The sequence below is a fragment of the Perca fluviatilis genome, chromosome 8 (assembly GCF_010015445.1).
Source record: "Perca fluviatilis chromosome 8, GENO_Pfluv_1.0, whole genome shotgun sequence".
NCBI classification, from domain to species: domain Eukaryota; kingdom Metazoa; phylum Chordata; class Actinopteri; order Perciformes; family Percidae; genus Perca; species Perca fluviatilis.
The window spans coordinates 29,564,392-29,590,153 of NC_053119.1; the positions used below are offsets into that span (position 1 = coordinate 29,564,392).

The following is a 25,762-nucleotide window of genomic DNA, read 5'->3' on the forward strand; positions in this document are numbered from 1 at the left end:
AATAATTACCGCAAATATAAACACCAAACTGCTTTGCTAGCTCTATCCTGTTATAACTAAGATATCTGCTGACATTTTTTTTTTCCATGGATAGATTAAGATATTAAATGTCAGCTAACTTCAAACAACAGAGACGATTTCCTGTCCCTGTAAAATGTTAGTCAAGAGCTAACTTAAGCTAACGTTAGCTTTGTTTAGATTGTGGGACTTCCCAAACTTAGGGTGACCGGGACAGTCCTGATATTGAGTTGCGTGTCCCGAGTCCCGACGAAAGCCTGTCGGGACGCTACAATGTCCCTGTTTACACCAACCACTATGAAATTGTCCCGATAGTCAGCGATTACATAGCCGACGTGGTCTTATCGAATAAAAAAATGGAATCGTCAATACTGCCAGGCCCCCCTGTCACGTCCGGTCGGCTTGTCAAGCGGAAAAAAACACGTGTTGCAGTGATGCGAGTCAGTCAACCTCCTGTAAGTTAGCTAGAGCCAGTCAAAAGATAGCACCTGCAGATGCTGGAGACCCATCGACAGAACTTGAGCCCCCTCCTCTTTCACTAAAGTGTGTGAAAGTGTGGAAGTATTTAGGATTTCCAGTGAGTTATGTTGACAACGTTTGAGTTGTTGACAAAAAAGCCACAGTTTGCAAACTCTGCTATGTGCATGTACCATATTCTGTGTGTTTACATTAGCCTAGCAGCTAGCGGATATTCCTTCTGCTCATAGCTTTATCCCAACAAAACCGCACGGTTGAATTTCAGCCTGCATGCACGTTTTGTAGCCTAAACAGAGCAGCTTATATTGGTTATATTAGAGAGAGCAACAAGTTAGCAGACTGCCATCCACCCAGTCACCCTCCTTGCTATCAGTCTGCTCAGCTAGGCCTTCAAGGCAGCGCGGCGACCGTAATCTTCTAACATAACTGTCGGTACACGGTCCGTTCTGCCTGCACGATCCGTTCTGCGCATGCGCGATCCGTTTTGCACATGCGTAAAATGTTCGCGCACGCACTGTTGTATGAGGATTTACGACACTGCACGATCTGTTCCACGCTTCCGGTCGACAGCCAAGCTAACGTTAGTTTAGTTAACAGCTAATTCGGCTAACCGCTAGCTGAGACAGCATGTAATAACTTTAAAAGACCCTCAAAATAAAACTTGAAAATAAACGTTAACAGCTGTTACGTCAGTTCTACTTTACTTGTGCTCATTTAAAATACAATCACTCAATATTTGTCTTTATTGTTATTACTGTAAAGTCTTAATTTAGCTGTAGCCTGCTTCTCCCATTAAGTTTGACTTAATGTTATTTTAGACTGAATCTAGCTGTCAGCTAGCGGTTAGCCGAATTAGCTGTTAGCTAAACTAACGTTAGCTTCCCGGTTGAGGCTAGCCATAGGCTAGCGTGGAACAGATCGTGCAGGTCGTATCCTCGGTAAAACAGTATTATCTTGCGCATGTGCAGAACGGATCGTGCAGGCAGAACGGATCGTGTACCGACAATAACCATTGCCTAATCCTAGTGCCTTTCATGCAGCGTTGCTTGGAAGACGACGTTGGGGGTTTCAAACACCAAACTCTGTGTGGTGCGAAGCATCTGCCCTCAGGATTGTCGGTAAACTTTTTTTTTTTATTGACATTTTACTTTATTGACAAATTTTCAAGTTTCCAATTGACTGAAGATATGTTATTGTTACATTATGTTGTTAATACATGTTATACATTTGACAATGTTTTTTGTTGTTAATAAATGTTTTAAATTTGACAATGTTAGGATTTCCAATGAGTTATGTTGACAACGTTTGCGTTGTTGACAAAAAAGCCACAGTTTGCAAGCACAAAAAAGATACATGACACAATAAAGGAAAGGGAAAAAGCCAAAAAGCATAATATGACCACTTTAACTTCCATCTTGGGTTGCAATAAATGTTTTATTATTACTTTGTATTAATTTCTCACATTTATTGACTGTTGGACACATGAGTTAGACTTTATTTCCTGCGTGGACTTTGTGGCACTGAAAATGATGTTTTGCAAATTTTGTACCACCACCTGTGTCCAGAAGTGCCTACGACAGGGCGGGGAAGACCATCACAAATGAAAAAGGAGTGCTGAGTGCACGTACTGCAAGGGCTACTTCTTTGAAATGTTGTTAGTGGGTACTATCAATCCATTATGTTACACCCAAGCAATATCAAAAGTTTCACCGGTTCTGATGCGTGTGCAAATTTTCACTTTTAATATGCACCTTTAGCCCCTTAAAAATGATTCATTTGCAGAATAATAGTAATCCTATCAGCAAAGCAGTAAATAATGAATTATCAAAACTTTCATTAAATATACTTAACTTACATTTAATATAATTGCCTGTCTACTTCATTAAGAACTACTTCAGTCATTTTTAACTATTGCTGTCATTCCTAAATTTCTGCTGTCAATAGGAACAATGGAATCTAATTTTACTGAGCTTCAATGCTTGTGGCTTGGAACAAAAATGACAAAATGTTCATCCAACATTAATTCATGTCAGTGAAGATATATTTTGGACATAGCATGTGTAAAAATTGTAAAAGAATAAATCAATTGATTTTTTTAAAGCACTCTTCACACATTGGATTTACTCTATTCAACACATCTAGAAATTGACAGAAAAATTACACATCATGGTTTCAAGAGCAGTTTCATGTTTTATCTTTGTGCTAAGCTAGGCTCAACATGTTCCCCACCTCTCTGTACTAGAGACACACTTTTTTGCTAAAAGCGGTTGCAGTAGTATACAAAATCAAACAAATGTACTCTTTTTTTGTAGTGCAATATTTTCCACAAGTTATTAATCAATCATCTTTTGACTTCACTTAACACCTGGTTTCAATTTGCCTTAATTTTTCTATCATGTTCATTTTGTGTACTCCACCTGCGTGATAAATGGCAGTTATGCTTGCATAAAGTTTTATTTATCATATCATTTGAAAATATGATTATGATGAATTTTCAATTTACAAGCATTTTCATCATTTATTTTTCATCAACATTGGGAAGGTAGTGTGTGGTCCTACAGCAGGATTTCTATTGTACCTGTAAACAGGACATTTTTGCAATAATTCAAATAAGAGTTTAGGCCCATAACAAGTATGAGTAAAAAAAAATGAGAAGGTAAAAAATAACTGTAAGTGGATTTAAAATGAGAAAGAAAAACAGTAACATTAACACACTCAACAGACCAAATGATTTCTAACAGGGCCTTGTCAAAACATTGCTGTCCAGAAAATACACTGATCCAAAACTCCAGGTGACAGAAAAGTAAATGAAGTAAGTAAAGTGTGTGTTTTCTCAGATATATGTTTTCTGTGTAAGTAAATCCAAGTGATTTTCCCTGTATTAATGGCAAGAGGATATTAGTATCAGACTGAACTCCAGAGGAGAGGTTATAATACTCGTGCAGAACATACAGCACAATAGAGGAACATTTGGATTTCAATACAAATATATATAGTTGTTTGACTTCAATTTACTCTGCTGCAGTATTCATTGCTAATAAGCCTCTTTATTAGTTTGATGCAATGAGATGTTAAAAACTGCTAGTGATATGTTAAGGCAAAAGCAACCACATGCCATCTACCAATTATCATGGGAGTCAAGAATGGGGTTGTACTCGGGGACTGAACTTTCAGGTCATGCTGAGGTTGCCAGTTGCATGAATATTTTCTTTAAATAAAATCAGTTTTACACAATTATTGAAGTTCTCACTCACTAAGAAATAAAAAATGTTTTCTCAGTTTCCAGTTAAACACTGACAATTGTGTACACCTAAACCCTATACCTGCCATCAGTGCCATTAGTGAAAAGGTCACCTACCCTCTGTACAAAATGAGATGGTTTCCATGAAAAAATTTGAGGTTGGCATTTACATTTAATATGTATAAGCTATTCCTGCTTTCTTTTAAATGCAGAGTGAAGTCAAAATCAATAAGAAAAGCTTCCAACATTAAGCACGTATGTTTTGGCCTCTCCCTCCCCTTATGACTCCCACCCCCAGGATCTCACATGACCTCACTGAAGGATTCTCTCTCGCGTGTCGGGTAGTTTGAGGGCCACCAGGCCACCACACACTAGCGCAGTGAAGGACAGCAGGATGGGGACGACTTTGGTGATGCCCACAAAGCTGGCAAAGATAGAGCTGCCGAGCACTGCCGCCAGCTTACACAGAGCATTCAGCACACCAAATGCTGTGGCCCTGAGAGACAGATATTAATCAATTAGTTGTCAACTATTAAATTAAGTGCCAACTATTTTGATAATCGATTAGTCAGTTTGAAACATTTTTTGTGAATTCTTAAATATTTTCTAGTTTCTTCTCTCCTCTATGATAATTAACTGAATATCTTTAGGTTATGGACAAAACAAGACATTGGAAGACCTCATCTTGGGCTTTGGTAAACACTGATGGACATTTTTGCTGACATTTTGTAGACCAAACAACTAATCTGTTAATAAAGGCAATAATTGACAGATTAATCGACAATAAATTTAATAGTTGCAGCCCTAGACAGAGACATTACCACTGTATTGAAAGTGTCTATATCACCAGTATTTTGATTTTGAACATCTTTAAACATGACATTTTTGTCAGGCTGACAAAAATGTACCATAAATTTGAACACTAAAACTGAATTTTTTAAGTATAATTGTTTCACTGCATCTTCATCTGACATATACATTATAAAAATTATAATATAGGAATATTAACACAGTTTTAACAATATAGTGTGGTACCTTTTAGAAGTAGGGTACAGCTCCACGGTCACCACCTCGATGCCATTCCATGCAGCAACACTGACGCCACAGAACAGACACTGCATGGCAATGATCGCTGATTGGCTGAAGCTCAGAAACAGGAAGAACGTGCAGCCTGCTGAGATGAGCATCGAGCCACCTGAGGAGATCACAGCATGCCTATATTGAATGTATGACAGGGGCGGTTCCAAGATTTTTTGAAAGTGGGGTGGCACGCGGGGGGTACCAATAATCTGGGGTGGCATTTTATCAGAATACAGCATTGACAATCTGCATTGCTACTGCTTGCTTAGAAATATAGGAAATATTGGATATAACAACAAAATGCTAAAAGTCTGCTAAATAAAACAAATCACATTCATTATTAATTTAACTTGTTTTCATTTTAAAGAAATTGTATATCATATAATCAGAGCTGTATAGTAACGATGTAGAACTACTTCACTACTCTACTTAAGTACTAAAAGGCTGTATCTGTACTCTACTGGAGTATTTTTTTTTTCTCCTACTTCCACTTTTACTTGAGTACATATTTTCGATGAATGAAATACTTTTACTCCGATACATTTTTTATGTGCTGCATCGTTACTCGTTACTGTTGTGAATTCCTCACGCTACGGAGACTGTGTAGGTTACAGTGTGCGTTAGTTCCATACGCTAATTCATTTATTATGTAATTTACGTAAGAAATCCCAGAGATCGCGTCGTGTTTCTTTTCATTACAGTTGCCCGTTCAGAAGTCAGAGACGATGTAAGTTGGTACTCTTTCTATTTAACTATTGTTGCAGCAGATTAAGCTATTCCTGAGTTGTGTCAGTCTGCAATGAGTACTGCATGTTAACCGTTTTACCCTGTGATGTGAAGCTGCTAGTTTATCTGTATTTTGCTAGCTTGCTAACTTTCCTGTGCATCGCACATCACACTTTAATCGTTACTGTGCTGGAGAGGATGTCCATTTTACTTGCACAGTGTAATAATTGTACATTTTATTTCAGTATTTGTTAATAGTTGTTATTTTTAATATAATAAATTTAATATTTGTTAATTCCTTTGGCTACAGCCTTGGCTAAACATTTGACATAATATAAACAATATGATATTCAAACTTTTGACTGCTTTCTTTAATAACTAAATAACACAATACTTGTACTTTTACTTTCAGTACTTGAGTAGTACATTTTAAAATAAACTACTTGCAATACTTAAGTACAAAAAATGTTGAATACTTTAGTACTTCTACTTAAGTGTGGTGCTTAAAGAGCACTTCTACTTCTACTCAAGTCACTTTTTTGATAGAGCACTTGTACTTTTACTCAAGTATGGGTCTGTAGTACTTTATACACGTCTGCATATAATACAATACACATTTCCTATAGGCTCAGTCTGCCTTTTTAAAAAACAAACAATTCCAGTGCAGGTTCCATCGTGTTAGAATTTTGGATAGTCATGATGTTAACATTAATTGGTCATGTCACAAGGGCTGGGAAGATTGGCAGATCAGGCAGACAAGTGACAGGACTCGATCCAATGGAAATCACAATCGTCAGATTGACAGCACTTTAGCCAAATGGGTGGGGTGGGGGGGGGCTGCTTTGTGCCCCCCTTCTAGCTCTGCCCCTGCTCCATGAATGTATTTTCACGAGAATCCAACGTTTTTTTTCTGGACTGACACAAAACAAAAACATACACATAAGCTGGCATGCAATGAGTTGCATGAGTTTAAGTAGCAACAACCACAATGACTTAACAAAGCAGCAACTTGTGTGCCTGAAAAGTGAAGCCAATGCTGAAGTGCCTTAAACCTGCATTCTATCTAATTTCCAGCAGTGGGCGACTCCTCTGGCTAGAAGTCTGTTTCTATAGAAATCTATGGGAAAATGACCCTACTTCCGCTTTGATCTTGAACTGTGTGAGTTTTGGCATAACTTGAAGGTGTGTCTTAACTTTCATTCTTCGAATGAAGGACAACCCCGAAGTAAATGTTTTGACTAATTTAGTAATTGCAAGTTATGTAAGAATTCTAAAATGGATATTTTAAACCTAACCCTTTCTAATAGCCTGGCGTGCTTAAAGTGCAGACCTAATGCCATAGAACTTGTATGGAACAAGTCACATTGTACAAAGTAAAATGAGAAAACTCTTACAATTATTAACAAATATTAGTAACACTTTCTTTGACGCCAATGTCTATAATGCATTATAAACCTAGTTATACCTGGTTTATCACAAACAAATTATACATAATACAATGTAGAATTATAATACATTATAATCCTTGCAAAAATCTGTGAGTGACACACAAATATAAAGTATTATGAAACTTGACCTTATAAGTCATTATAAAATGCTTTATAATGTGTCATGATTATTGTTATAAAGCATTATGAATATGTATGAGTACTTATAACAATAATTACACAGATTATAATGCATTTTAAAATGCATTATAGACACGGCCATCATAGAAAATGTTATCACATTAAAAAATACTTAGTAATGTTAACAAACTTCCAAAAAATCACCTATAATCTTGACCCTGCCAATCTTCTCCATGAAGAGGGCTGAGATGATGTTGCCTGGCAACACAGCCAGACTGCCCAGGAAGCTGACCAGGTAAATTAGAACATCGTTCTCCTCAACAGTGTCCAGGTGGCAGCCATATTTATTGTGCTCAAAGGTGGTGTTCTCCATCTTACAGTCAATGAACTTCTCCTCCCACAGGTCTGCAGAGAACAGGAAGACCATGAAACATAAGATGGAACTTATGAAAGAGGGTCAAACTGTTGAGCCTCAGACCTGATTCAGTGAAACATCTTGCCAAGGTTTTTTTCAATTTAAATGTTGATGGAAAATGTTATTTGCATTAAGCATTCTCTGATATTTTGTACTTTATTTTCTACATTCTTAACTTCCATAATTTTCCTATTGGATCATGACTGGAGTACTTTTAAACTTTTTGTAAAAATGTTTTTCAAATAAGTCATATAGTTATGAAAGATGTGGTGCTTTTCATTAAGTGTTATGGTAAAATGTAGTGTAAGTTGTATGTCTTTGTGATTTGTTTATGTCTTTGGGTTTTGTGTCAGGCCAATTTAGGAACAGGCATTGCAAATTATCTAAGGTTGTAAATAGTCAATAAAATAATCAATTTGCATACTTCTGTGAGTACACTTACATTTAGTGCACTGTGTACATTATGTACTCACTTGTGTAGTGTGTACATTTCGAAGGTAGTGTTGACACGCACAGCTGTTATGCATGGACCAGAAATTACTCTTCTTCTTCTTCTGTGGTAAATTGCAGCCAGATGGAGGATTATGGCCACCTATTGTGCTTGACATTATATATACCGGCTTGTTTTCTCATCTGACTGCAGTATGATGGTACTTACAGAAAAAAACTGTATGTATATATTACATTTGTATAGTTCAGTTTTTGCCGTTTCCGCTCTGTAGCAAAGATGGCGACTGTTGAGTGCCAGTAGCGTCCAGCTTTCCACACTCAATGTTTTTTGACCGCTTTGAATACAGCATCCGGGTATTGCAGTGACTGCAGTTGGCCATACTTCGTCAGTGTGAACGCATTATGTACTCAAAACAGCAATTGTAAGTATAGAAGTGTGCAATATAAGACACAGCATATGTGTACCACACAAAAAATATCTGTATTCAGATCTGGAAAAAAAGCTAAACTAAGTTTAAATACAAACTGTTTAACTGTTACGGTCTGGATGGAAATGAATACAGAACATAGAAAGGAAAGTCTGAATTCCACTGGGCATGATTTTCCTTACAAAGTTTGTTTATAATGGGAGTAGGCTCCAATGAATTGGCCTGTGTATATGATGAAAAATGAGAGAGCCAATTGACAAATAAATGGGAGCCACCATAGCTAATAACTATCAAAACATTTAACCTCTAACCTGTATTCAAACTTATCTTCTGTACCGTCCAGAGCTGTAATTCGTCGTAGCCCCTGCTCCAGCTGAACCTACCTGTGTTATAGAAGACAGTGGAACGGATGGTGCAGTTCTCAAACACAGTGTCTGTGGACCTGATGTCTTCAAAGCGACAGTCTTCAAACAGTGAACTTTCAAACTTCACCGACTTCATCTCTATACTGATGAACCTACGGGCATGGGATGGGACACAAACACAAACCAACAGACAAAAAAAAAACATGGACTCACACTTCTATTGCTGTGGCAGCACAGAATTAGAAAAAAAGGACATAATGGGCTCTTAATCCTTCATCTGGGACTATATACCTCTCCTCTCACATTCTATATAGCCTGAACTTTAGCACATCCCTCAACATTTTTGCACATCCTGCACTAATCTATACAGCCTTTTTTTTCTTTGTGTTAAACAGTTATATGCACATTTTTGTTTTTGTATTTATTGTTTGTTTCTTCCATATTAATGTTTAATATGTGTATGTATGCACCAACAACCAAGGCAAATTCCTTGTTGTTACTTACTTGGCAATAAATCCCTTTCTCATTCTAAAATCCAAGATGGCTACCACTGATAATACTGCGATGGAAATAAGCATTGATGTGAACAGTTGTGTAGGAGTCAAAATGCTAAAATAATCATCTCCATGGCAATATGATATATTCAATGGCAGCCCTGTTATACTAGTCATGAAGTACTAGTTAAAGCCCATTATGTCTGTTTCAATTCTGCAAAAAGCATAGAAGTTAAATAATATACAGTAGTGTAACATACTGTATATCTACACTGAAAATGTTCTCTTGCAGAGATGAAGTATCCTTGAAGGTACGCTCCCTCATTTTGGTATAGAAACCAATAGCAACCCCAAGATCCTACGTTTCCTCCCAGTGTACTATTTTAAAATTCAACTGGGCGCAAAAGTCCATGCAACTGTAGAGGGGGTGCAATCTGTGTGCAAAAGTTGTACTCAGATTGAATGAAATGTGGAGGTATAAATGTATGCAAAGATCATTTAAAGAATAGAATAGAAACAGAATAGAAACGACAAGGATTAGGTGTAGGTGCTATAAACTTAGGCAAAGACACACCCTCTCAAGCTAAAAAGGTTTTACCTTGAGGAAAAACATACATGATTTCATGAACATTATGAATATACAGGAGTGGACATAATGTGCCTGGGGGCAAAATAAACTTGGGGTTCCTGCTTAATTTTAAGATCTGTCTGTCGGAGTTATCAGAAATACAATATACATGCATTCACACTCTTCACACACAGCAAACCGTCAGTACTGTCAGTAGAAATCCATTGAATGATTATGGGCAAATTATTTATAAAAATAAAGAAAAAACATTCACACAAATATAGTAGAGAATGAAAGTTAACTTCACATTTAGTCAGAATGACCCCTCAGGTACATCTTATCACAGGTACACCTTAAAGCGCCCATATTATGCTCATTTTCAGGTTCATAACTGTATTTTAAGGTTGTACCAGAATAGGTTTACATGGTTTAATTTTCAAAAAACACCATATTTTTGTTGTACTGCACAGCTCTCTCTCACTGCTGCAGATCCTCTTTTCACCTGGTCTCTATTTTAGCTACAGAGTGAGACCTCTTTTCATCTTCTTCTTCTGTACTATCTTTGATTGCACTCGCACATGCTCAGTAGTTCAGATGTAGAGCATGTCAGCTAGCTAACTCTAGAGACGTACAAAAGAGAGGTGTTTCTCCAACTTTGGTCAGTTACAAGGCAGGATTAGCTGGGAGACTTCTAAATGAGGGCACATGTAAGTAGTTCTTTTGTAGATTATGGTGAACTTGTGTGTGTTGTAGCAGTGCTTTGCTATTGAGAATGACGTAGCATGCTACCGTTAGCATTAGCGTTAGTACGCTAATGCTAACGGTTAGCATGCTAACGAGCTAACGGTTGTGGTTAGCCAGCTCATTTCGGACTGTGACGTCACAGTCCGAGCCGATTTTGAACAGCTCACTAGGAGACTGAAGGCAGGACACATTCAGAAACTGTATCTCACTCAAAACAGCATGGATGGATTTTTTTCAAAGTTTGTATGTGTGTGGAAGCACCAGAGACACAAAAGAACACCCCAAATCCCAGAAAAAGTGATTTTTTCATAATATGGGCACTTTAACACCTTATGTGGTAAGGCATGGATCATAGTGCAGTGGCAAAGTGTTCTAGGTTTACCTCACCAAAGTACACACAAAACATAGCATACAAAAAGCAAATAAAAGATAGACAGTATGTGTATTACTGCATGTATCTTAGTTTAACATAGAAGAAGGCACTGTCAATCAAAAAAAAAAAAAAAACAATGGGTAAAACCTAGAGATGTTTTTCCTTTTTCCTTCCTGATACCGATTGATTGACTGACAGCTGAACTTGCGTATACAGAGTACAGATACCAAGTACCGATCCGATACCAGTGCGATAAGAAAAAAAAACGTACCCTTCAACAGTCAAACCACAACTTAAAAGCTGCAGTATTGCAAACAAGTTTACAAAAAGTAAACAAAAACAACAAGTGAAAAAGTAAAACAATGTACAAACAAGAAAAAGCAAGAGAGAGCTGCTGTAACAGGGTGCATACCGCTCAGCACCCGGAAGTGCAGTAGACAGAGGATTACCTTTATTTGACGGATGTTTTTTTTTTTTGCTATGTAATATTAAAGTACAGTATATGAATGTTAAAACCTGTAGTAAATCTCTTGTTTGCTTTGTGTTCAGAATGAGATAAAGTGAGACTTACTTGTCATGGATGTATTCCCCTTCTTTATGGATCTGGTTCTCTAAAGAAAAGTTAAAATGGAAGTTCTCCACTCGTTCTTTATGGAACACCTAAACAGAGGCCAAACAACATTAATCAATTTTCTGTGCAGGTATTTTTATGGTATAATATGCAGTGCTTTCCTCAAGTAACAATGTATAAGCTAATACAATACTAATCCCACTCAATCATCACTTATGACCCAGTGTTATGTATCTGTATCTGCAGAGACCCTGCCCTCTGCCTGTATTTTCTCTTTTGTTTTTATTTTGCTGGGTTTGGAATGTTTCTGCTTGTGGGTGTGGAATCTCCAGCCAATAGCTAGCTCTATCTCTCTCTCTCTCTCTCTCTGGCTATTGAGCCGGGGATGTTGGGCCAACTTTGAATAGTCCGTTTACAAACAGTAAAGCCATACTCACTACATTACATATTGTATCTTTAAACCCAAATCATGTCAATTCAAACCACAAATGTGCCTGTCATCAAAAAAGGACAAAAGTATGTCTGTTGCTACAAGTAGCATGAATTGTTGTTCACCTTACCTTCACCTTGGACTCGTACTCCTCATGCTGAAGGTGTTTGATCATATCAGGGAACCAAACAGACAGACCATAGTAACTGTGACAAAATGTAGATCAAGAGAGAGGACTGAATTAATAAAAGCGGCTTAAAACAACTAGAATGGAACTGCAACCCAAACAGAAACAGAAAGACTGTACCCTCTTTATCATAATAGGGATTAGACTCTTGTTCCTCTGCTTTTTAAATATGTTTTAGAAATATGTTGAAATATTTTTTTTTTTCTTTTTAAGTGAGGTTTGCATGTATCTCGAAAGAAGTTATTCAAAGGTTGTGGGTTTGAGTCCCACCAAACTTAGATATAGCAATTAATGGCAAAAACCAGCAGTGAACATTTAAACTATAAGATTACAAATTGAATTAATGCCGTGATTTAATTAAAAGGTTTGAGTGTTTTAAAAGAATATGTAATATGTCAGTAATATGTAAATGAAACATTCTGGTGCAGAAATTTTAAGGTTGTTGGTTTAAGGTCCACTGAAGTTTAATTTTTAGAGCTGATAAAAGACAGCAGTGAACATTTAAACTATAAGATTACAGGTTGAATTAATCTCTTTGTGCTTTGTGTTTTGTTTTTGTGGCACTTTTTTCTGGTTCAAATTGGCTCTGTGGTGCTACATACAGCGCATTGGACTTCTAGGTAATCTCAAAAGAAGTGATTCAAAGATTGTGGGTTTGAGTCCCACCAGAGTCGACCTTTAGATATTGCAGTTAAGCTTTGTGGAAGCTTTGAACATTGTCCACTCAGGTTCAATACCCCCAACCTCCACAGGACTGCACGAAAAGCTCCGCCAGAGGTGTGAGTTGAAAATCTGTCGGAGAGTGGCCTCCTCCAGGCGTAAACACCAGATGGTGATCAGTTCACAGCTCTACCTCTCTCTTCACCCAAGTGGCCAAAACATGCAGCCTCAGATCAGATGATACAACTACAAAATCGATCACTGACCTTCGGGCTAGGGTGCTCTGGTACCAAGTACACTTATGAGCAACCTTACGTTTGAACATGGTGTTCATTTTAGACAATCCATGACTAGTACATAAGTCTAAAAACGAACGACTGCTCAGGTTTAGATCAGGGAGGCCGTTCTTCCCAATCACGCCTCCCAAGGTGTCTCCATCATTGCCCACATGCATGTGAAGTCTCCCAGCAGAACTACGGAGTCCCCTAGGTAATGGTTCCCGGAGAGCCTTTAGGTATTGCAATTAATGACAAAAGGTAGCAGTGGACCTTTAATATGTAGGATTCCTGTTGAATTCATGACTTCATGCTCAAATAATGAAGTAACATTAAGTTAAACTCATAGATTTGGGTTTCAAGTCCCACCACAGTTGAGTCTCACAGGCAGCAGTATGATTAAATGGAAGTGTTTGAGTGTTTTAGAAGAAGAAAAGTGCCGTTTATGGTGTCAGTAATATGAAAATGAAAAATTTTGGTGCAGAAATTTAAACATTGTTGATTTAAGTTCCACTGAAGTAACACTTTTAGAGCTTTTAAAACAGTGAACATTTAAACTATAAGATGACAGATTGAAGGAATCCCATCAAGTTTTGTGTCTTTTTTGTGACTATTTATTCTGTCTCAAAGAGGCTCTGAGGCGCAATGGATAGCGCATTGGACTTCTAGTTAGTTTCCAAAGAAGTGATTCAAAGGTTGTGGGTTCGAGTCCCACCAGAGTTGACCTTTAGGTATTTAAATTAGCAACACAAGGAAGCAGTGAATCTTTAACTGTAGGATTCCTATTGAATTAGTGACGTCATGCTAAAGTAATGAACTTACATTGAGTTAAACTCATAGATTTGGGTTTCGAGTCTTACCACAGTAGAGTCTCAAATGAAGCAGTGTGATTTAAAAGAAGGGTTTGAGTGGTTTAGGAGAAATGTATGGACTTCCTTGCTTAGACGCCTGCCATGTAAATGCAGCATGTCTGGTTTAAATCTCGAATGTTGTCACATGCTATTCCCTTCTGATTCCCCATGATTTCTGTCAAAATGGCTGTCTGCTTCCCAACTTCGGTGATGTAATACATGACATTGTGAACTAACCTGAAAGCCATGCAGAACCAGATGATGGCCATAAAGAGTGTGGCAAACCTCAGCTCTGCAGAGAGGAGTGATGCTACGTTCCTCAACACCTGCAACAAATATATAACAGTGACCCAAAGTGTTAGTTCACCAACTAGCCCTGCAAGTATTATGACTACGTCACGAAGCTTTCAGAACCAAATATCTTATAAAGACGTGCAGATTAACATTTGCTGTACCATTTTCTGGTGGGACCAGGTCTTAAGTCATACTTATGATCCCTCACAAGCCAAAATCCCAAACCAGTGTCTTCTACCTTGATTAAGGAATTTAAATCAAGCCCCCAAAAACTGTTAACTGATTCCAGGATCCCAGCTTGTACTATTCAGTACAGTCCATCACTGGGGAAACACATTTTGTATTAGTACTGTGTTGTGCTAGTCTTTGGCACTCTGGAGGAAAACCGGCAAACAAGAAAAGAGTCCAAAACCCATATCCACACTCCTCTGAGGCCTCAGTCCTAACCACAGTCTTAACCATTGAGCCAACATGTTTCCAGCTCCAATCTCTTCTTGTATTGGGTGTATTCCTACATACCAGTTTACAGAGTGTTAGTGAGCGTACAGCCCATCGTTGTACAGCTGTTCCTGTAGCACTCTGAATTTCTATAAACTCATCCTCTGCTGTTTTAGGAGCCTTGATGTGAGTCACCTGTAAAGATAAAAGAGAAAGAACATTTAACACGTTGTCATCACTGATGGGCCATTGACATGTCATCCCGCTTCATCTCTATATCGCTGCGTTAATGTACGCACGATGAAACAACAAGTCTGCCATAGCTTTTATATTTGCCTCTCCATTTCTCCTGTGAGCAGGGCTTCTTTCAGTTCAACAGTCAACACACAGCCTGTCATCGCACACATCCACATATAAAAATAATACAATTTAGAAACATCAGTGTTTTATTCAAATAAGTCACATACCTGTAAATAACATTCCTGATTTTATTATATCATATAGCCCACACACGGTACTCCTGTGTTGGGACACAATTTTATAGTCCGACAAAAAGTGTGATTAGTTTAGCTTTCATTTCTAAAATTTTACACATATGAATACAGTGCATCTACATACCTTAGTGTGATTATAAGTGATTATAAGTGAATGTGAGTGAATATTGGTGTGCAATTGAGTTTTTATGTTCCATTCATTGTCTCAATGCGCTGTCATGCAAATGACATCAGCTCCTTATGTTTCATGCATTTTGGGTCCAGAACTCAATTTCCTGCCTCGGCTAGCACTGACATATATAAATATATTTTTTCTTTATCGACAGTTTTTTCACACTGACATTCCAGTTGTAACAACATAGAGAAAATAGAGAAATAAGAGAAAAACAAACAAGAAAAAAAAGTACAAACTGCCTGGGAGGTACCTTCTTAGTCTTACCGTGAGGTTGTAATTATCCATTAGTTATTGTTCCAATCCAATTTCTTCATTTGAGTCCATTTACTGTCGAATTTTGCTTCCTGAAGTCTCAGTTTGTGTGTCTGTTTCTCCATTACATATATCTCTTCAACAATAGTTAACCACTGATATTTCGTTGGTGGTGTTTCCTTGCACCACTGTCTGGTGATAGCTTTCTTGCTCACTACTAGTAGTACTTTGATTAAATACATATCACTCAAAATAATATTCTCTTTTTGAAATTTACATAGAGCACCAAAATACTTTTAGGGACCTCATATCCTAGTATTTGCTTTAATACCTCATAAACCATTTCCCAAAATACAGTTATTTTCTGACAATTCCAAAAAACATGAGAATGGTCAACATCATAAGACCCACATTCCCGCCAACATTTCTGATGTTTGTGCAGCTGCTTACTTTTCACTTTTGGTGTTATGGAGAAACAAATTAGATTCTTCCATGAGAATTCCCTCCAAGTTCGTGAATTGGTGAACGAGTGATGAGTCCTCCACATATCATGCCAATCTTTCTCTGGAATTTGTACATTGAGTTCTTTTTCCCATTTCATCTTAATATATTTAGTTGAATGTTTTTCATTAGTATTCAAACCTTTATACGATGCCGAAATTATTCTTATGTTACTTTCTTGATATGCTTTTATTATGATTTGGATGACACCATTCACCTCCTTGGAAGAATCTACCTTGATCTCCTTTTTGAAATAGTCCCTTAGTTGAAGGTATCTATAGAATTCATCTGCTCCCAATTCGTATTTTCTTTCTTCCTTCTTTTACCAAAACACACCAAGATGTTATTCCCTTTGTTAACCAATACTTGAATCCTTGGTCATACATTGCAGGTTTGAAATTACTATCATATGCTACCCATTTTAATATATTCCTGTCATTCTGAATCTTATATATTTTCAATATTTTAAACCACAGGCCTAGCGTGTGTACTGTTATTGGATCTATTTTATTTTTGAGTTCCTTGTATAGTTTATTATCTCCGATCAAATGTTGAATTGGAATTTGATTCACTTTTCTTTCTATATCTTTCCATTTTGCTCTAAATTCTGACTTACACCAACAGTACACAGGTCTCAGTTGAGCAGCATAATAGTATTTCCTTAATTTTGGAAGACCCATACCACCTCTCTTATGTTAGCTGAAGGATTTTGTATCTGACTCTAGGGGCCCTATCTTGCACTAAGCGCAATTGCCTTTGTATACCGACGCATGTATCATTCCTATTTTGCACCCGACGCACAGCGGACTTTTCCCTAAAGTCAGTAGCGCGTTATTCAGATGCTATTTTAGGGGCGCATGCTTGGCCATAATGTAGCGTGTACACAACGTGCATACACTTCTCTCATCTAAATGGACACAGCAGTTCCCATTTTTGCAAACCATACATAATTACAAAGAAAAATATTACTGAAAATGCGCTTCAGGTGTTTGGATAGATCAGGAGGCCCTTTACAGTACAGTCCTCAAAAAGTCGCAGCATTCTTTGTGGCTTGTTGTGTTTTACACAACATTTCCATGAATCATGGATGTGTTGATGACATAAATGAGGAAATATTAGAGGAATTAAGGAGACGTGATGTTGAACTACGGCGGGATTGGACACTCCGCGGAATCTGGTCCGGGAGTAATGTCGCGATGCGCTCCTGGTGGAGCGGGGTGGGACGGAGATGGAGTGGGGGGAGGAGGAAGGGGCACAACAGGTGCAGGTGGTGCGTTTGGAGGCCCACGCTCCATGGCTGCAGCAATCCTCTCCAGACTTGAGGAGATGCGCCCGAGAGGCCGCAGCAACATCGCCACCCGGACAAGACGGGCATTTATTACTTTGCCGCATCCCGGACAGCTCCCGCTGGTGTGCGCCAGGCAAATCCGCCGTCATAATAGCAATCCGCCATGGAACAAGCGCGCCTGCTCTTAAAGGGAATGTGAGATGACGCTCTGATTAGTTATTTTCACGTTACGCCCAAACCACACCTAGCTACTTCAGACCAACCCATTTAAGATTTGCGTCGGGCGCAAGAGTCATTTATCCCGCCGGTATAATAGCAACAACGGCCGAGATCCGCCCACAAAGCTACTTGCGTTTTGTGTTTCATACTTGCATTTCAGATCGTTAAAATAGGGCCCTAGGTCTTTTGCCCCCCCAGACAAATCTGGAAATCATTCTGTCCCAATTTGTAAATTGATCTTGGGGGACCTCTATTGGTAAAGATTGGAAAAGATAGAGAAATCTGGGTAATATATTAAGTTTAACTATCTCAATTCTCGAGTTTAAATCCAGTGGGAGGGTAGACCATCAGGTTATATCTTTTCTTATTTCTTGGTCTAAATTGTTATAATTTGCTTTATATAGGTCGGTGAAGTTTCTAGTGATCGCAACACCCAAATATTGAATTGATTTTTGATTCCATTTAAGACCATATGAGTCCTGGATCGCTTTTGGTGGAATATAATAGAACGATAAAATCTGGGTTTTGGAAACATAAATTTTATATCCTGACAGATGGCCAAATGTTTGTATTAGCTTCATCAAATTAGGGAGCAATGTGTTTGGCTGTTCAAGTTAAGCAATTAAATCATCATCAAAAAGTCCAAGTTTATGTTCTATACCTTCAATTGAGACCCCTTTAAGTTCTTTATTTTGTCGGACTGCTTGAGCTAAGGGATCACTAAAAATCGCAAACAGGGTCGGTGACAAACAGCAAACTTGCCTGGTCGATCTCTGCAAATATACTTCCTTGGTTAAACTTCCATTAATTTTAATTCTAGCAGAGGGTTTTTGATAAAGTGTTTTGATCAATTGTATTGATTTAGTATTAAATCCAAATCGTTCTAATACCTAATAAAGGAATTTCCAATTCACACAGTCGAATGCTTTCTCAGCATCAATGCAAACCAATATAGTACTTTGTTTCTCTCGTCGTGCTTTGCCTATTATTTGTAGTGTTCGGCGTATACTATCCTGGGTTTGTGAATCCTGTTTGATCTTCGTCAATTAATTCTGTAATGAAGGTGTTTATTCTTTTGGAGATAATTGACGTATATAATTTATAATCTAAATTCAGTATTTAGATCGGTCTGTAATTTTCACATCTATCCTCATCCTTTCCTGATTTTGGGATGACTGTTATAATTGCTTCTGTCCATGTTGGCGGTATTTTGTTTTTCTTTTAGAGTCCAATTAAAGGAAGTCTGGAGAGCTGGTAGCAGTTCCTGACATATACATTTTTAAATCACAACGCCTGGAATTCAGGCATCATTTATTTAATAATTTATTCTACTCTAAACAGATTCTACATAAAAGCTGTGTAAATGTTAATGATCCAGGTGGAATAGTGGAAGCAGACAAAATCTGACACATTTTGCAAAAGGTTTCTTGACCATTTTGTAAGCTTTTAGACAGACGCCAACTAAAGCCAACTATCATCAATCACCCGGATTACTTAGATACTGAAGTAGTCTAATTCTGATGATCATGGACCAAGATTAAAAGTTATAAGGAATGCTTTTTTAAATATAATTTCTAAACAAATTCATGTATTTTAAACCGATTGACACCCTGACCACTGTAAAGCGTGAGTTTAACTATTTGTAGCTGTGTGCATAATGTGTGTTTATATTTGACTGAGTTGACTGTCATATTTGTGAAAAATGATGTCAATTGAGTTACGGACCAGTGGGCAAGAGGTACTCAGTACTCTGTTACATGCATATTAGATACTGTAGCAACATGTACTCACAGTAAAGACTTTTTCTGGCTGACCCTTGGCCCTCCAGTTGGTATCATGGACCTGCTTCAGTATCATCCACGCCTCATCGTGCTTGGCATTCTGTTCAACACACACAGAAACACACACGCATGCGCACATGCAAACAATAATATGCAACTAATTAGCAATGTCATCACCCACAAATGAATAAACACACAGCAGTTTGTTTTTTTGTTTCCCTCTACAAGTCCTGTACTTATTGTACATGCACACATTTGATTCCACTCTCTTACCACTGTCAGTTAGAAGCAGTAAGCACTGAACCTAGGGTTTAGACAGTAGGTGGCAGCACCTTTTTTTGTCATGGAACCACTCATTCTGTTGTTTAATAGTCTTCCAGGTAAGGTAATTGAACATAAAAGTGATACAGATGTGTTTATTAAATAGTGAACTATATAGGGAACTACCAAACGAGATTTTGGACACTCACTGAAATCACATCGTTGCGTGACTTGCGCCAGGAGATGCGCCCGTTGTTTGTGTGACGAAGGCTGGCACACCCAGCATAATGTTAACAAACTGATACAAAAATACTGTACTTCTAATACGTCCCTGAAACATTAGAAGCGAAAGTCCGCTCCATTTTTCCTTTTCAGTTTTCGTGGTGACTTCTGCTTCTTCTTCTCCTTCGGGAAAACACGGCCGCTTTGCATTGTGGTATACAGGAGTAAAATGTAGGGTACATCGTATGTACACTCAAATTAGCAGTGCATTGTGGGTATTTTATAGTGGACTATATAATGACTGAAATTAACCGCGGAGAATTCGAACACCACTACAAAATGGGGAACACACTATATAGTGCACTATTTCCGTAAGAGGGAACGGTTTCGAACACAGCTGGTGTATCAGGTGGATAAGATGGCATACTCTTCTTTCCTGCTTTTCTTTGTGGTGTAGAATGATTAAATTAGTCTATTTTCAAATTAAAACATTGTAATTTTAGTACCACCATCTTTGAATACTATAGTGCTTTATGAGGGCATTCATAGTGAATTATAATGCATTCCCCCCCTGACTACTGCCATCGCACTACTGCGGTATTAGCATGGTAATCATGTGAAATGTAACCTGTAACATCTGTAAATGTGTAATACATTGTTGATTTGTTCAACATCATGGAGGTCCTGTGTTATTTAGTTGGCATGGTTCAGGTTTAATGAAGCCCCCCTTGAACTGTGAACTGCTAGTCCTTCACTGCTTCCAATTGTTAATGTATAGACAACCTGATTGAGTGCACCTCTTAATGTCCAGTATAACATATCTGCAGTCACACCTCCAAGAGGAAGCGGGGACTCTCAGGCATGAAGGTGAGTCCAACCAGAGAGGCAATAGCAGGAAGAGCCGCAACCAGGACAAACACCCGCCAGCTGTGGAACTGGAACTCCGTGCCCATGCTGAACCCCCAGCCTACACACACACTCACGCACGCACGCATGCATGCACACGCACACGCACACACACACATCATAAATACATATCATAAACATTTGTCAATATTCTTTTGATTCATTATCTTGACATGGACAATAATTTTTAAAGATAAAAAAAAATAAAAAATACAAGCCAATTAACAAAACGTCCAATTAAACTCTGTTTCAAGAATTTGTATTGCATTGCTTTGATCAGAGGTCTGCACCTACGGTCCAATAAAGAGGAGAGTAAAAGGCCCTCCATACCCCACAGATGTTTTAAGTTATTTTGGCTGATCTCTGCTGAAGTTAAAGATAGGCAGAGCAATGGAGAAAGTTGTGTGAGGTCACTGGACCCAATGCACTGATAACATTGATAAAGGTCTAACAAAGATGGATGGATGGATGGATTTGGGGCATATTGTATGTGTTTCTACCTTAGGAAGAAGCCTAATCAGCCATATCTAATTAAATCAGAAATACACATTTTCCCTGACTACAGTGTGTGTCCATAAAGAGAGCCAAATTCTCCGCATGCTGGATTGTCCAACAGGAGGTTTTTTCCCTGACAAACTCAAGTCACTGAAAAGAACAGCCAAAAACTTGTCTTATTCCAGGAAAGGTGTCCTCTTCAAAACATGGTCCCATAAAAGTAATCCCTAGACTAATTTCCAGATAACCTAATTGCATTGGATATGAATATTTTGATAGTGGGGACGTGGGGAGGGTGTATACTGACACGGCACCCCTCCTCTTCTCTTCTTCTCCTCATAGCAGTCGGATTCATATACCAACCCTTGTAGGGCTGGTTCAGCTTTGCCTTGGACCAGCTCTTAGTTATGCCGTTATAGGTCTAGACTGCCGGGGGACTTCCTTTGACACACAGCTTTTCTCTGCTCTCTCTTTCCATCTGTGTGCATTTATGTCCCAGTAATGCTTGTTACCAACTTAGCTCTGGGGAGCTTATTCCCCGGAGTCCTTATGTTTTATCACCTTCCTTGGATTAGGGTAGCACCTAAATCATGGTTGCAGCTGCCGCTGTGGTCCTGCTTGACGCCCTTCTATGCCCTGCTACACCCTGAACTGCTACAACTATTATTTCTAGTCATAGTTCCATTTTCTTTATTGTTACTATAATTGCCACTGTTCATCATACCAACTGCTATAATTATTACGAATCATATTTCTCTATATCTGTATCAGTGTCTCTGTGTCCCTACCGGCAGCGGCAGAGTTTTTCATTTGTTCATATATTAAGTTTTTCATCACCACTCAAGGTTTCTGCCTTAATGCTTGCTCTTGGGCGAATTTTTGGAATTGTTGGGTCTTTGTAAATTATAGAGTGTGGTCTAGACCTACTCTATCTGTAAAGTGCCTTAAGGTAACTCTTGTTATGATTTGATACTATAAATAAAATTGAATTGAACTTATTTTCTATAATATTTTGGTCACTGTATTTGGTAAAGTATATGTGTATTCCTTCTAATCCCACTCCGTAAAAGCAATTATATCAAGAGTTAATATATCAGTTATAGAAATCTGCTTCAATTCCAGTCTGTACAAAAAGTCACTCCACATGGGATCCAACCCTAGGGTTGATAAAACTATATTGGATGTTGTAATGACCCACTTTCCTCATAAGCAGCAGCAAAGGAATGCTGAATAGTGTTCTGTCTTAACTGACCTCTTTTAAGATCTTACCGTATCTGGGTATGATTCCCCAGGCAGTGAACGAAGCGTAGATCCCACCAATCATCCAAAACATACACAACCAGGACAAATGCTCTCCTCTCTTGTCCATTTGAAGAAATTCGGAGAAGTACGAGTACACGATCGGCACTGTGCCACCAATTCTTAGAGAGGGACAATGAGAAAGTAATGAAAGGGGAAAAGAGAGTTGTAATTACAACTAGTACAATTAATTAAAAAATTCAACATTATACTTAATGGAGGAATAATTACTCGAACATGTAAGATGAAATAGATTTTAAGTGCACTAAAGCTGCCCCCTTTGAGATTAATTAATTGACCACTGAGCCAAACTATATATATATATATATATATATATATATATATATATATATATATATATATATATATATATATATACACACAGTATATGCTTTTTCATTGTAAACGAATACCCACTTACTTTCTTTCTTTGATATTGTTGCCATGGCAGAAGGCAAGGCAAGGCAGCTTTATTTGTATAGCACATTTCAGCAAGAAGGCAATTCAAAGTGCTTTACATGAAACATTAAAAAACAGTTAACAATTTCAAAGCATTAAAAGACAAAAAATAAAATGTAAAGAGCAATTAGAAAACAATTAAAAACAATTTAAAATCATTAAAAGACAAGAATAAAATGTACAGTGCAGTATACACTGTAAAAATTATCAGGGTGGTTCTACTTAAAAATTTAAGTTCAATTGCTGCCTTAAAAATGTGAGTAAAGCCAACATTAAGAATAGTGTTGTTTCAACCCACAAAGTTAGATTATAGAATATGTTTAATTAATGATCATTTATTGTTTGAACTTGATACTGTGATTTAAAACAACTATCAATACTACATTGTCCACTCAAGGAAACTTGCTTCCTCTTGTCAAGCAAAAATACAATTGTATGCTATTTCAACTCACGAAGGTAAGTTAGAGAAGATGTTTAATTAATAATAATTTATTGTTAGAACTTGATACTGTGAGTTAAAACAACCATCTATCTTACATTGTATATTCAAGGAAACTTGCTTCCTTTTGTTAAACAAACATACAATTTTACATTTAATTTCAACTAACTGTATTCATACCAATTGTCTTTTCAAGTTAGGTGTACTCATGTTTTTAAGGCAGCAATTGAACTTATACTTTCAACTTAAGCAGACTAATGTTTTTACTAAAAGATCACACACTGTAATAAATTTCATGGTAGTTTAACTTGGAAATGAAAGTTCACCTTCAGCCTTGAAAATCGAAGTTCACTCAACTTGAAGACTGCTTTTGTTTCAACTTAGAAATTAAAGTTAATGAGGGTGATGTAACTACAGTGTTCTAGTTTTGTTAAAGTTGTTATTTTGGTTGATTTAACTTTTAATTACTTAGTTTAACTTCATACTTTAAGTTAAAACAAATAAATTACTTTCTTTAATAATGCAAGAAACCTTCCTTGCCTAGTATAACAGACATACTTTTCTGCTTTATTACAACTCACGGTTTAAAGTTATAATAACATAACCACATTTATAGTGGAGATAGTGTGGGTGCTTGGGTACAGCCACCCCAGGGCCCCATGCAAAATAGGGGTCCCTCTAAAGCCTATGATCTTGCGTCACTTGGGCTAGTGAAGTGACACACCGCAAATTAATAGCTGAAGGAAGCCTATTACTGCTCAAAGTCTAATACTGCAATACTCCAGCTCTTCTTATCAAACATAACAGTCACTTAACTCATGGTTACAAATGTAAACCAGCACAACAATGACAATTACCAGGCAACAAAACACTACATTCAAGCACACGTTTAATAAACGGAATTCAAACAAACAATTCCGAACAAATTGCAAACTTTTCAGCAAATTTTAACACAACTCTATTTACCGCCTTGCATCATGGGAATTGACCAGCCAATGAACCAATTGCACCTGACTGCAGTATGTAGATTGGGGTTGGGCTAAATGTGGGCGGAGCTGTTTGACTTTTGAAAAGTACTTTTCAAGTACATTTCAATATGAGAAGAGTGAAATGCCAAATTCACAATTCACAAGCCTTTGACAGGTACTCCCTCCTCCCACTAGTGCTTTGTTGTTTGCCACAACACTTGTTATATTTTAGTAGAAATTTGCATAGGCTACATCACTTATCTGCGGTGTATATTAAATTTATTCTGTCCATGCTTTAACTATGCTGTGAAGACAGGTTATTTTAAAATCGAAAGGCAACCATTTTTTGTTGCAACACACACACTTTTTTTTTCAACTGATAACTTACATACCCAAGTTCAATCAACACATACATATCTGATAAAAAATTTAAATAGTGGACCCAATGAATAAATGCAAGTTTAACTTTCAAAAACTCATAACGTTGAGTTCAAAATCCAAAACTTGTATAAGCGTGTTCAGAGTGAGAGTTGCAGCGGACCTGCAGTTTTCTGGGAGTTTGTTCCAGATATGTGGAGCATAAAAACTGAACGCTGCTTCCCCCTGTTTAGTTCTGACTCTGGGGACAACAAGTAGACCTGTCCCAGACGACCTGAGAGGTCTGGGTGGGTCATAGTGTAGTAGCAGATCAGAAATGTATTTTGGCCCTAAACCATTTAGTGATTTATAAACCAGCAAAAGTATTTTGAAATCAATTCTTTGAGGCACTGGAAGCCAGTGTAAAGACTTCAGTACTGGAGTGATGTGATTCACTTTCTTGGTTTTAGTGAGGACTCGGGCAGCTGCAGCTGTCTGATTGATTTTTTAGGGAGACCTGTAAAGACACCCTTTTCCAAATCCTGCTGAGACATAAGTCCTTTAACCCTTGATATATTTTTAAGGTGATAATAGGCTGATTTTGTAATTGTCTTAATGTGGCTTTTAAAATTCAGGTCTGAGTCCATGACTACACCAAGATTTCTGGCTTTGTCTGTTGTTTTTCACATTGTCGTTTGAAGCTGAGTGCTGACCTTTAATCGTTCCTCTTTTGCTCCAAAAACAACCACCTCAGTTTTTTCTTCATTTAATTTAAGAAAGTTATGGCACATCCAGTCGTTAATTTGTTCAATGCACATATTCAGTTGTTGTATTGGGCTATAATTCCCTGGCGATAAGGTTATGTAAATTTGTGTGTCATCCGCATAACTATGGTAACTTATTTTGTTGTTTTCCATAATCTGAGCCAGTGGAAGCATGTAGATGTTGAACAGAAGAGGCCCCAGAACTGAGCCTTGGGGAACTCCGCATGTC

The 25,762-nt window shown here is 37.7% G+C and overlaps 1 protein-coding gene across 2 annotated transcripts in view; it reads right to left on the reverse strand.

Moving 5' to 3' along the window:
- Positions 1-1,910: 1,910 nt before the first annotated feature.
- LOC120563826 (synaptic vesicle glycoprotein 2B-like) overlaps positions 1,911-25,762 on the reverse strand; it is a 143,911-nt gene continuing 120,059 nt past the window's right edge. Inside the window, exons 1-12 of one of the 2 annotated variants that reach the window (XM_039808242.1) lie at positions 22,968-23,010; positions 22,517-22,668; positions 20,680-20,813; positions 19,374-19,463; positions 14,735-14,848; positions 14,159-14,247; positions 12,079-12,154; positions 11,519-11,607; positions 8,787-8,920; positions 7,315-7,515; positions 4,772-4,931; positions 1,911-4,232 (exon numbers count right to left, since the gene is read on the reverse strand). In XM_039808242.1, the coding sequence (XP_039664176.1) occupies positions 4,049-4,232; positions 4,772-4,931; positions 7,315-7,515; positions 8,787-8,920; positions 11,519-11,607; positions 12,079-12,154; positions 14,159-14,247; positions 14,735-14,848; positions 19,374-19,463; positions 20,680-20,813; positions 22,517-22,616 (1,371 nt within the window). In that variant the 5' untranslated portion in view covers positions 22,617-22,668; positions 22,968-23,010 and the 3' untranslated portion in view covers positions 1,911-4,048. Of the gene's footprint in view, positions 4,233-4,771; positions 4,932-7,314; positions 7,516-8,786; positions 8,921-11,518; positions 11,608-12,078; positions 12,155-14,158; positions 14,248-14,734; positions 14,849-19,373; positions 19,464-20,679; positions 20,814-22,516; positions 22,669-22,967; positions 23,011-25,762 lie in introns of those variants that run through there. The other variant, XM_039808241.1, reaches the window with a different exon arrangement.